The sequence below is a fragment of the Leopardus geoffroyi genome, chromosome E2 (genome assembly GCF_018350155.1).
Source record: "Leopardus geoffroyi isolate Oge1 chromosome E2, O.geoffroyi_Oge1_pat1.0, whole genome shotgun sequence".
Classification (NCBI taxonomy): domain Eukaryota; kingdom Metazoa; phylum Chordata; class Mammalia; order Carnivora; family Felidae; genus Leopardus; species Leopardus geoffroyi.
The window spans coordinates 60,805,861-60,817,945 of record NC_059335.1 but is presented as its reverse complement, the minus strand read 5'-3'; the positions used below and the strand labels follow the sequence as shown (position 1 = coordinate 60,817,945).

At 70.7% G+C, this 12,085-nt stretch overlaps 1 protein-coding gene across 1 annotated transcript in view; it reads left to right on the top strand.

The window, feature by feature from the left end:
* The window catches only part of PIEZO1 (piezo type mechanosensitive ion channel component 1), a 54,664-nt gene that overhangs the window by 28,620 nt on the left and 13,959 nt on the right, over positions 1-12,085 (top strand). The window contains 17 exon segments of the mRNA XM_045439990.1: positions 2,800-2,922; positions 3,809-3,851; positions 3,978-4,116; positions 6,694-6,862; positions 6,995-7,208; positions 7,534-7,705; positions 7,799-7,912; positions 7,996-8,089; positions 8,786-8,886; positions 9,208-9,468; positions 9,985-10,096; positions 10,246-10,424; positions 10,495-10,643; positions 10,740-10,922; positions 11,274-11,380; positions 11,482-11,642; positions 11,788-11,964. Of these exon segments, the coding sequence (XP_045295946.1) occupies positions 2,800-2,922; positions 3,809-3,851; positions 3,978-4,116; positions 6,694-6,862; positions 6,995-7,208; positions 7,534-7,705; positions 7,799-7,912; positions 7,996-8,089; positions 8,786-8,886; positions 9,208-9,468; positions 9,985-10,096; positions 10,246-10,424; positions 10,495-10,643; positions 10,740-10,922; positions 11,274-11,380; positions 11,482-11,642; positions 11,788-11,964 (2,498 nt within the window).

Sequence of the window (12,085 nt, the reverse complement as noted above, 5' to 3'; positions counted from 1 at the left end):
CGTCCACCCGTGGAGCCAGTGCCTGTATTCGCAGGCTGCCCGATGGGCAGTGGGGGGAGGGGTCCGCTGGGCAAGGGGTAGGGAGCGCTGCGGAGACTTTCCTGCCTGACCTCCGTCTGTCCGTCTGTCCACCCTCAGCGGCCCTTCAGGAGCAGGGAGGCTGCCTGGATTTTCCGAGTGGGAGAGAGGAAAGCAGGGAGGTGCCGGGGCGCCTGGCGTCGGGTTAGGGCTGGCTCGGAGGCTGGACATCTGGCGGAAGGTCTGACGCCGCCTGGGCCCCGAGGGTCCTGACCCCTGGCCCCGTCCCCTGTCCCTGTGCCTGGGGGTCAGGGCCGGGCCATCTGCTTCACATTTAGGGACTTAACACCTGTCCCGCCTCAGGACAAAGCCCACCCCGGGGCTGGCCCCGCCCTGCAGGTACTCCTGCCCTCTCCCTGGGGGTGGATGGCGCTGTGAGTCCCCAGGGACTCCTGTCACCCTCCTGCCGCCTCCTGTGAGGAGAACCTCCTTCCCAGGGCTCAGGGCTCAGGCTCATGAGGTGCCCCCTGTCCTGTCCCCTTCCTACCCCCACCTCTCTGGAGCCTTCTGGGTGTGACTGCGGGCACTCCTCCCCCAGCTTCTTAGCACACTTCCTGGAACATCCCCAGGAGCCGCTCCAAGGGTCCCCCCCCCCCAGCCCCGTGCACCCAGGGGCCGGGTCCCATCAGGAGAGGGGGCGTCTGCAAACAGCTGGCCCCAAGAGGGTGTGCGAGTGAGGCCTTTGGGGGTGGGGTGGGTGGGTGAGGAAGGAAGGCCCAGAGGGCTGAAGGGCGGCGGTCGACAAGGTACCCTCCCTGCTGAAGGCAGGGACGCCCCACAGTGTGGGGGATGGAGCCGCCGCTATGAGGGCGGTTTTGTGGGCCGCAAGCCCGGGATTCCTGCTGTGGGTCAGATTCTTTGTACAAACCCCCTCTGGGAAGCCCCTCCCGCTGCCTCTGCCCCCCGGGGCCACAGCCCGCCACCCCACTTCCTGGAGAGCCCGACCCCCTGGTCCTTTAGGGTGGGTGGTTTCTGCGCGCCTCTCCCCTGCCGTGGACACGGTGGGGGTCGCGGCCTGTGTGTGCAGGCCTCGAATGGCCGGGCGAGTGGCGTTCGGGCCCCAGGACAGGAGCTGGCGGAACCTTCCGGGCCCCCCCGGCGCCCCTTCCCCGCCCGCTCCCGGCTCTCGGGGCCCAACCTCACAATCCTCAGGGGTTGTTCTCTGCCCGCCCCACCCCCGGCAGGTTCAGGAGCCCCTCGCCCGCCCCCCACCCCTGCCCCCCACCCCCCACCCCTGTGCTGTCCTCCCGCCGCCTGAGCCGAGCTCAGGTGGGCAGCGTGGGAGATTGTCCAGGTTGGTCAGTGGTGTTGGCCGGATGCGCCGGGCCTCCTGCCCCTCCCACGTCTGGCTCAGCCAGCCCCCGCCTGGCAGGGAGCTACAGCCACACGGCCAGCACCCTGGCCCCTTTGGCTTGGCGGTGGCCTGTGGTCTGGGACACGGTGTGCCCACCCGAGAAGTGAACTAGGTATGAGGAGGGGCGGACGACGAGGGCAGCGGTGACAGCTGGCACTTGGCCAGAGGTCCAAGAGGGGCCGGATGGGACGATGGGGGGGGGCGGGGGCGCCCTCCCGCCCAGGGGTCTCGAGCCTTGGGCTCGCCCCTCTGACCCCCGGGTTCTCGCGTGTGCAAGGAGCCCAGCAGCCTGGCTCTTGAGGCTTCGGCTCCCGTAGTGCCCGAGGCCAGCCTGGGCGTCCACGGGGGCGGCCAGGTGCTCCCCCACTGCCTCCTGGTGGGACCTCCTAGGTGTGCAAGGGAGGGGCTGCCCGGGCGAGCAGGGCAGAGGGGGGTTGGCCTAGAGGGAAGCTCAGCCTTCTCAGCCCCTCGCCCCTGCAGGCTCCTGGCAGGGGGGCACAGCGGTGGCTCCCCGCAGGCTCCCGCACAGCGCCCGCAGGTAGCCCGACCCCTCCTCGTGACGGGAGGCCCGTGGCCTCCCCCTGCTCTTGGCCCGGTGCTCTGAGCAGAGCCGGCCCGGCCAGGGCCGACGGCCAGACGTTCCGTTCATTTTCCATTTCTCCTTCCCAGTGCTCCGCGGCCCCACCCTGCCCTCCCCTTCGCTCACCCCTGCCCTACCGAGGGTCGGGGGGCCGGGAGGGACCTAGAAACGAGTGTCAGCGAAGCCGTCCAAGTCGTGCCTGGGCCGCCCCCCGGGAGCCCCTCGCGCCCTCTGAGTCTCAGCCAAGTGAGGTGGGGCAGAGCGTGGGCGAGGGCCGGCCCCGACCTCCCCGGCGCGTGTGCTCACACGGCACTCCAGGGGTCTCACCCGCTGGGCCACCCCTGGGCAAGGGGACACATCGAGCAGGGGCTCCGAGCGTGCCAGCCTTGGGCAGGAGAGAGGGACGCCTCTGTCCCCGAGCCAGGGGTCCGCTGGCGGCACAGTGAGGATCTGGGGCGAGCCGCACACAGCCCGAGTCCTGAGACGGGGCTCGAGCTCAGCGTGGGGCCCTCAGGGTCTCCGTTCCTTGCCCGGAGGGTGAGCTGCTCACTGCTCAGAGCAGGGTAACCCCAGGGCTCCACGAGTCCTCCCTGGGCGCAGGGTCCGGCCCCGGTTGTGGGGCCACGTCTCTCCAGGGGCAAGGCACACGGGGCGCTCGTGTGGGCCTGTCCCTGCCCGGGGTTGGGGTCTCCTGGCCCGGCTCCCAGACTCCGGTGGGATGTGGGTCCCCCAGGATGGGCGGAAGAAGGCCCTGCGCTAGCCTCGCCCCTGCCCTCTCTGCCCGCAGGTCACACTGGTCGCCTCCTCCGAGCCCTGCTGCTTTTCAGCCTCCTCTTCCTGGCAGCCCACCTGGCCTTCCAGATATGCCTGCACACCGTGCCCCGCCTGGACCAGCTCCTGGGGCCAAGCTGTGAGTTTCCACTGGGACCTGGGAAGGGGGTGCCCGGGACAGCTAGCTGGGGGCCAGGGGAGAGGGAGGGGATACCGCGGCCCCAGGAAAGGCCGGCCGCCCCGCCTCAGCAGGCTTTGCCTGATATGGGCCGGCCCCTGAGCCCGTCCACGATTTCTGTTCAGCCCACGTGGCCCGTGTTAAGAGCCAGTGACACTTGGCCTGGGGCTGGGCCGAGTGAGGCACGGTGCTAATTCTGGACCCCGAAATCTGGCCCTCGGGGCAGCCTTGGCCTTCTAGGCCCTTCTCTCTGTCAGCATCTTCCTCTGGCACCTGGAAACGTGGCCGTGGGCACCAGGGGCCCTCAGTGCCCTGCCCCCCCACCCACTGCCCCGGGCCCCTCATCCTGTGGGCAGTTTCCAGCCGACACCCACCCTCCCAGCTCCGGAAAGGAGTGGCCTCAGCGCCCTGGACTCCAGACATGTGAACCGCGGGCGCCCCGTCCCCACAGCTAGCATTGCCTGGCTCGGCTCCCCCGCCCTGCCCGGGCTCCTGATTTCGGGTGACTGTGTCCACACCGCAGTCCAGAAGGGGGTGTGGAGCGGAGTCCAGGGCCAGGTGGGCGCGCCGGTCCTGCTGCCTGGGAGACGGGCCTCCCACACGGACCCCGAGGAGCCGTGGCCTCGGCCGGGGGTTTTGAGTGCCCAGCCTGGGCTCCTGGCTGCGAATCCCCACTCTGCAGACAGACCTCCGGGCTTTCGGCCCCCTGGCTTTGCCTGGCTGAGCCTCAGTTTCCCTGCTAGTAGAGGCAGCGTTTTATGAGCAGCCCAGAGGCCAGGTGTTCGGTGATTCCTGGCAGGGCCGTGGGGCACCGCCTGACCCCGTCCCCCCGTGCCTCTCTCCGCAGGCAGCCCCTGGCAGATCCTGTCCCAGCACGTAGGGGTGACGAGGTAAGCCCTCTCCCTGCCTGGGGCCTCCAGGCCCTGGGGTCCCCCCTTCCCTGCCTGTCCCCACCCCCCCGCTGCCTGGCACCTGCCCTCCTGACCGATCGGTGGGCACTTCCTGCCCCTTCGCAGGCTGGACCTGAAGGACATCCCCAATGCCGTCCGGCTGGTGGCCCCTGACCTGGGTGTCCTGGTCGTCTCAGCCGTGTGCCTCGGCCTCTGCGGGCGCCTGGCACGGGAAGCCCGGCGGAGCCGGCCCGCCCGGGAGCAGGTGAGGGCCGTAGGTGGGCCGGGTGCCCACGTGCTGGGGGCAGGGCCTTCTCGGTCCTTCCGGCCGTTTGAGACTCTGCGACTGTTTCGTTTTTATACAAACGTGCCCTTTTTAGTTGTAAGAGTCGGTTTGTGTCCGTTACGGAGAGCCGAGGCCTCAGGGGTGAGAGAAGGCGTGTGTCCCGTTCCTGGGGCGAGGGGCTACCCTGTGAGCCCCTCAGCCTGTGTGTTTGCCAGACCCGGTCCTAGGAGGGTTCCATCTCGGGGGAACTTGTGGGGACCCCACGCGTGTCTGTGCCTTAAGAAACCGTTCCTGGAGGCCACGGGACAGTGGGGAGTCAGCAGTGCAGGGGGCCGACCTCCTGGCCGTCAGGGGGCACCGAGGGTGGATGCCACTCCCGAGGGAGTGTCGATGGCCTCTAGGCACGGGGTGGGGGGTGGCGGAGGTCCTGATCTAGAGACTGTCCTTGGGGTGTCCTGCTCTGGGAGCTTTCCCTCAGCATCAGGCGTGAGGGTCAGGGCCCCTGATGTCCCCCACGGCTGAAGCCTGAGTGCCCTTCTGCCCCCCACGAGGGCTGTGGTCTCGAGCCCCGCCTGGCCTCCCACACATGGCCTCAGCCTTGGAGCAGCAGGGCCCAGGCCCCGGGGCTCCGTGGGATCTGTGACTGTCCAGGACCCTGGCACAAGTGTCCCCTGCCAGGGAGGCCCCAGGGCCTGTAGGGTCCTCCCACCCACCTCTGCAGGTCAGGGGTGACCCAGGCTGCCCTGCCCCCACCCCACGGGGCCAGGCTAGGATCCCACTTTCAGAGGGTGTAACGGGAGCCTGGAGGTCAGGTCGCTTTTCCAGGCACTGGTGGCGGTCGAGCCAGGGTTGGGACCGCCCTGCCGCCTGCCCTCGGGTCACCCTTCTCCTGGCGACCCCTCTCTACTCCCACAGGCACGTGGGCCCCAGTGAGCCACGGGTGGGAGCCACTGTGTGGGCCCCAGGGAGCCGTGGATGCCTCCGCTTTCCTTGTTGGTGGAGTCAGGGCTTCCTGGAGCGGCTCTGCCAGGAAGGGGCCAGACTCGATCCTGAAACCTGGGGTAGGACAGGAGGGGGCCAGCCACCCATGTTGCCTACACCCTCACAGCACAGCGCTGCCCTGGTCGTTCGGGGGGCCGGACTCCGGTCTGCCCGGCGACCGGGACAGGTCACCTTCCTGTGGGTGTCCTCGGTGGCACATGAGAGAGCCTGTGCCGTCTTGCTGGCCGGGGTGGCCGGTGTAGACAGACCTCAGAGCGAGGGGCTGGGGGTACCCTCCGCAGGCGTGTCTCAAAGCCCAGAGCCACCCACACGTACGCGGGACAGCGTACGAGTGCGGCCGTGCATCCTGACACGATGTCACGTGCCTCTGCACGCACGCTCTGAGGGGGTGGCACAGGGGGAGGGACAGAGAGAGGAAACTTGTGCTAAGCCTCCTGTGGCCGCCTGAGGGGCCTGCCGAGTCGGGGCTGGAGCCAGGGCTGGCTGGCTGGACGCCCCGAGCACCTGCCTGTCCCCCCAGCAGCTGCCTCCGTCCCCCCCTCGCGGACGCTGACTCCTCAGAGGCTGGCGGACACTTTCCCAGGGCCTCGGCCAGCTGTGCGCGGGTGGGAACGCAGGCCTGGCAGCTGTGCCTGCCCGCGAACGCCTCCCCCACCCCTCAGGGCCCCGTGCCCCCTGCTCTGAATTCTGGGGTCCCAGCCGTCCCGCGACCCAGGTCCCCTGGCCTGCCCCCGCCCCTGCTTCTGATCACTGCTCAGGGACTCCTCCCTATGGCCTCCCTACTCCCTTCCTGCCCTGTGAGGGCAGCACTTTTCTGGTCCCACCCCCATCTGGCAGACGGGAAACGAGGGTTTAGGTGACTTACCCAAGGCCGCACAGCCAGGAGGCACGAGCTGGGACACGAGCAGGTCACCTGGCTCCTGTGTACTTAGTCTGGACGCCGAGTGCCACCCCCTGGGAGAGGCCCGGGCGTGGCATCCAGTGTGCAGGTGGGACATGGGGGGAGCGGGGCTGGGCGTCCAGGAAACGGCTCCGTTCTGGGAAACCTTTGAGTGGAACCGGGAATGGAGGCCCGGTCTCTGCGGCCTGGCGGGCCCGCCTGCCCCTGGCTCTCCAGGAGCCCCACAGGCAGCAGACAGGGAGCGGGGTCAAACCGGGCGCCCCCGTTTCTCTACCCACGAGGAAAGTGCTGCTTCAGCCACAGGACCGTGAGGCACAGACGTGAAGGTGCTCTGTAAACTGTGAAGGGCGGTGACATGGTGTATTTTCCCTAAAAATCAGCACTCGGGCCTCTCGGGACCCAGGGGCTTCGAGGGCGTGTGCCGGAATCTGCGGGGCCTGCCCTGCCCTGGGGGTCCCCCTGATCTAGAAAGGGAAGTAAAGAGGCACTTGCGGGGTTCTGGAATAACCCGGGGCCAGCCGTCACCACGGGCCGGGCCCGGGCCCCACCTCCAGGAGGGCCTGTGAACTCGAGGGAGGCCTCCTCCCCGCTTGTGTGGCCCGAGTGCCGTGCACCTGACCTTTGCCCCCCCCCCCCCCCCACGACCTCGGCAGGACGATGAGGACAGGGAAGCGGACGCCGGCTCCCCGGCGGGGCCTCACGGAGCCCCCGTGCCAGCCCCCAAGCAGAGGTCTCGGCTGGCCACCCGGTTCCAGGTCACGGCCCACTGGCTGCTGGTGGCCGCCGGACGGACGCTGGCCATCCTGCTGCTGGCGCTGGCAGGTACCCGCTGGGCAAGGGGCGGGGGCCCCGGCGCCAACTGGCACGCGGGGAGGGGTCTCGGCAGCCCGCCGGGCTCCCCACCGGCCGCCACGTGGCCCGGACCTGACGCCTCCGCCCCGTCCCGTCCCGCAGGCATCGCCCAGCCCTCGGCCTTCTCCGGCGTCTACTTCCTGGTCTTCCTGGCCACCTGCACCTGGTGGGCCTGCCACTTTCCCATCGGCCCCCTGGGCTCCAGCACGCTCTGCGTCATGGTGGGCTGCTTCAGCGCCGGCCACCTCATCTGCGTCTACTGCTACCAGACGCCCTTCGCCCAGGCCGTGCTGCCCCCTGCGGGCATCTGGGCCAGGTGAGGTCTGCCTGTGCCGGCCCCCTCCCCCCCCTCCCCTCCCCTCCCCCGTCCCCCCTCCCCTCCCCCGTCCCCCCTCCCCTCCCCTCTCCCCCCTCCCCTCCCCCCTCCCCTCCCCCCTCCTCCCCTCCCCCCTCCCCTCCCCTCTCCCCCCTCCTCCCCTCCCCCCTCCCCTCCCATCTCCCCCCTCCTCCCCTCCCCCCTCCCCTCCCCTCTCCCCCCCCTCTCCCCTCTCCCCTCCCCTCCCCTCCCCCCTCCCCTCCCCTCCCCTGGCCTGGCCCTGGCTTCCCGCGGCCCGGCTCAGCGGCTCGCCTTCTCTGGGCAGGGTGTTCGGCCTCAAGGCCTTGGTGGCCTACAGCAACTGCTCCAGTCCCAACGTGCTGGTCCTCGATACCAGCCACGACTGGCCCGTGTACGTGAGCCCCGGCGTCTTGCTGCTCCTCTACTACACCATGACCTCACTCCTCAAGCTGTGCACACACCAGCCCCTGGACCAGGTGGGTTTCCTGGGCCAGCGCCCCCCCCGGGGTCCCCCCCGCTCCGGGCGGCTTGCTGGGGCCGGGGGCTGAGCTCCGTGCCGGTCCCCGCAGAGGAAGGAGGCGGCCAGGCGCGACGAGGAGCAGGAGGTGGAACTGACTCACGTGGATCAGTGGCCCCAGGGCCAGGCCGGGGCTGCGGCCGCCAAGGAGGAGGGCGCCGCCCAGGTAAGGAGCCCGCGCCCAGCCGTGGTGCCGGAGCCTGCCCGTCCCCCAGGCTCGGCTCACCGGGGCTCGGCTTGCCTCTGCAGCGCGTGCCGCCCACGACCACGGGGCCAGACTGGGAGACCGACAGCTGCACTGTGCACGACCTGACCGGCCACAGCCCCGTCCGGCAGCGCCCCCGTGAGTGCCACACTGCCCGTGGCTGCCCTGGGACGCCACCTGCCGCAGGCACGCTGGTGCTGCCCCCTGGTGGCCGCCGGGTGGTCTTGCCCTGCTGACCTCTCCAGCAGTGCCGTCTGGGGCCCCCCCCATCCGGGGCCAGGATGTGAGGTCGGGCCGCTGCCCGAGACCTTGCCGGACCTCCTGGTGTCCCACCCCCTCCCCACTTGCCTCCCGGTTCCCAGAGGGCTGGACTGCACCCCGTGGGCTGGCCCTGCGGTCCAGGCGGCCAGCCGCCTCCTGGGTGGACACAGCGGCCCCGTGGGGAGGGCGGGGCGCTTTTCTCTGTCTCCTGAGGCTCGATTTCCATTTTGCGCGAAGCCAGAGGCGGAATCGCCGGCCTCCACAGCTGGCTCCCCGGGGACTTGCCCTGTGCACAGAGCCGGACGGGAGTCGGGGCCATTTTGTCCGACCTGTCCTTTCAGAGTCTTGGAAACCAAGATGTGGAGTGGGGTGAGGACTGCCCCGGGTCCCGCGACACGCCGGGGACAGTGTCAGTCGGGAGCCCGGTCCTTTGCCGGCGTTTTCTGCCCCCGCTGGCCACCGGCAGAATTACTGGGCAGAGTCTCCTGTGGGTGAGGGGCTCCGGCCTGTTGATGTTGGAACTGCCCCGGCTGGGGTCCGGCCCTCTGGTGATCTCTGACCCCCACCCCTCAGTGTACCCCAGGCTGTCGGAGCCTAGAGACGTGTCTCCCCTGCACGGTCTGGGCCATCTCATCATGGACCAGAGCTACGTGTGCGCCCTCATCGCCATGATGGTAAGGAGCGGCTGGCCTGGGCAGGCCCGTCCGGGGGGCCCTTGCTGCTGGTTCCCTCGTGATGTTCTGGCGCGGGGTGGGGGGGGGCGGATGGCGGCCTGAGTTCCGCAGAACCTGGTGCCTTGTTGCCAGAAACGGAGCCGTGGCCTGCTGGGCCCAGAGCCGCGCCATGGGTGCGCGTGTGCGCGTGCATATGGGTAGCGGGCGGGCACGTACGGGAACGTGCGCCCTGTGCCGCGTGCGCGCCCCGTCCCCGGGCCGGCGGGGGAGCGGGCTGGGTGCGTGCCCCCGGCCCACCGGCCCCCCGGCCCCGCCGTCCAGGTGTGGAGTATCACCTACCACAGCTGGCTGACCTTCGTGCTGCTGCTCTGGGCCTGCCTCATCTGGACGGTGCGCAGTCGTCACCAGCTGGCCATGCTCTGTTCCCCCTTCATCCTGCTCTACGGGCTGGCGCTGTGCGGGCTCCGCTACGTGTGGGCCATGGACCTGCGTCCCGAGCTGCCCACCACCCTGGGCCCCGTCAGCCTGCGTCAGCTGGGGCTGGAGCACACCCGCTACCCTTGCCTGGACCTTGGCGCCATGGTGAGTGCGCGCGGGGCCTGCTCTTCCCGCACGAGCCCCCGTGACGGCGCGGAGTCCGCTGTCCGGCTGTCAGCGCGGGGTCCCCTCGGGCCGGTCCAGAGCGGTGACCAAACAAGTGTCGGGGGGACGAACGCTGACCCTTGGTCGTCGGGGGCGCCGTCCCTGGGTCCCTGACGCGGGTTCCCCTAATGTCACACATCCCCCCGGCGTCTGGCCCCGGGTGCCCCGTCTGCGTCCCGCACGCCAGAGTGTCGCCGGGTCCGGACGTCTGTGCCGGGTCGTATGTCGTCCCGGGAGGTGTGTGCGCGTGCACGTAGGTGTGAGGTCACGCGGGCTCGAGTACACGCGCCCGCACCCACGCTCGTACGCGACAGGGCCCGACCGTGCCCCCGGGGAGGCGGGCACCGGCACCAAGGGGCTATCCCTTGGGCCCGGGTCTTCGCGGGCCGGCCCTTGGCTGCGGGCGGGGCGCCGGACCGCCGGCCCTTGGTGACACCCCCGCCCCGCCCCGCCCAGCTGCTGTACAACCTGACCTTCTGGCTTCTGCTGCGCCAGTTCGTGAAGGAGAAGCTGCTAAGGAAGGCCAAGAGCGCGGCCGGCCTGCTGGGGGTGGCCGTGGCCGACCCAGGTGAGGGGCCGGCCGGGGGTCGCCGCGGGGGTCGCCGCGGCCCGCCGAGGTGAGGGGCGGGGGGCGGTCGGGGAACGGTGCCCCCCCCCTCCCCCCCGCCCGGCCCCGAAGCCATGCCCCGGCTGCCCCCCCACCCCCCCGGCCCGCAGAGCCCACGCGGACACGGACGCTGCTCCGGAGCCTGGGCGAGCTGGTCACGGGCCTGTACGCCAAGTACTGGATCTACGTGTGCGCTGGCATGTTCATCGTGGTCAGCTTTGCCGGCCGCCTCGTCGTCTACAAGATCGTGTACATGCTCCTCTTCCTGCTGTGCCTCACGCTCTTCCAGGTAGTGGGCGGGCGGGGGCGGGGGCGGCGGGGGGCGCCCAGGCCGGGCCTCACCGCACGCCGCCCGGCAGGTCTACTACAGCCTGTGGAGGAAGCTGCTCAAGGCGTTCTGGTGGCTCGTGGTGGCCTACACCATGCTGGTGCTCAGCGCCGTCTACACCTTCCAGTTCCAGGACTTCCCCACCTACTGGCGCAACCTGACCGGCCTCACAGACGAGCAGTGAGTCGGCGGGCGGGCCGGGGGGGGGGCGCGCCCGGCGTGGAGCCCCCCCCCCCCCCCCCCCCGGCCCCGTCTGACCGCCGCCCCTCGCGCCAGGCTGGCGGACCTGGGTCTGGAGCAGTTCAGCGTGTCCGAGCTCTTCTCCAGCATCCTGGTCCCCGGCTTCTTCCTGCTGGCCTGCATCCTGCAGCTGCATTATTTCCACCAGCCCTTCATGCGGCTCACCGACCTGGGGCACGCGCCCCTGCCTGGCGCCCACCTCCCGCGCTGGGCTCGAAGGTGCGCCCGCCCTCCACGGCCGGCCCCTCTCCCTCCGCTGCCTCTGGGCGTGCGGACTCGGGTGCGGGCTCCCGGGGGCCCGGGGTCTGCAGCGTGTACCCCCCCCACACACACAGACACCCGCACAGGGAAGGGACGGAGGCTGCTGGGTTCGGACGGGAGGGCCCGGAGCAGGGTGACGGCCTCGGCAGCCCCCTCGGACACGGCGGGCCCGCGGTGCCGGGTGTTCCTCCGGCCTTCGGGTCACGGGGGCAGCACGTCGGCCGGGCCCCGGGGGAGGCCTTTGTCAGCCCCGGGGAGGGCGTGCCCCGGGGCCTGGGGCGAGGAGTGACGCCTTGGGGCCCACCCTAGGCAGGACGCGGTCAGCGGGACCCCGCTGCTGCAGGAGGAGGAGGAGGTGGCCAGGGAGGAGGGACTGAGCGGGGCCGGCCCCCAGCAGGCCATGCAGGTCCCCGAAGGTGAGTCAGACCGGCAGGCCTGGGGTCCCTTCACCCAGAGCCCTGCGAGCCCCAGGCCCGGGGACCCTGGTCCCCGAGCCCTCACGGCCCCTCTCCCACAGCCGCCGCCAGCAAGTGGGGCCTGGTGGCCGAGCGGCTGCTGGACCTGGCCGACCGCTTCTCCGAGGTCCTCACCCGCGTGCAGGTGTTGGTGGGGCGCCTGCTGGAGCTGCACGTCCTCAAGCTGGTGGCCCTGTACACTGTGTGGGTGGCCCTGAAGGAGGTAAGGGAGGCACAGGGGCGTCTCCTTTTTCTGCAGTGGGGTCCCCTAGAGGCCGGGACCCTTGGGTGGCAGATCGCAGGGACCCTGGGGAGGTGCCGCTCCATCCGCCCGCCCGCCCCGGCCCCCCCGCCCCCCTGCCTTCCAGGTGTCGGTGATGAACCTGCTTCTGGTCGTGCTGTGGGCCTTCGCCCTGCCCTACCCCCGCTTCCGGCCCATGGCCTCCTGCCTTTCCACCGTGTGGACCTGTATCATCATCGTGTGCAAGATGCTGTATCAGCTGAAGGTCGTCAGCCCGCACGAATACTCCAGCAACTGCACCGAGGTGTGTGGGCGGCTGGGCCGCGTGGGGGAGCCCACCAGGCCTCCTCTCTGTTCCCTACTCCTCGCCCCTGCCCGTGGCCTCCTCGTCCCCAGATGCCCCGTCCCCATCCCCACCGAGGTCG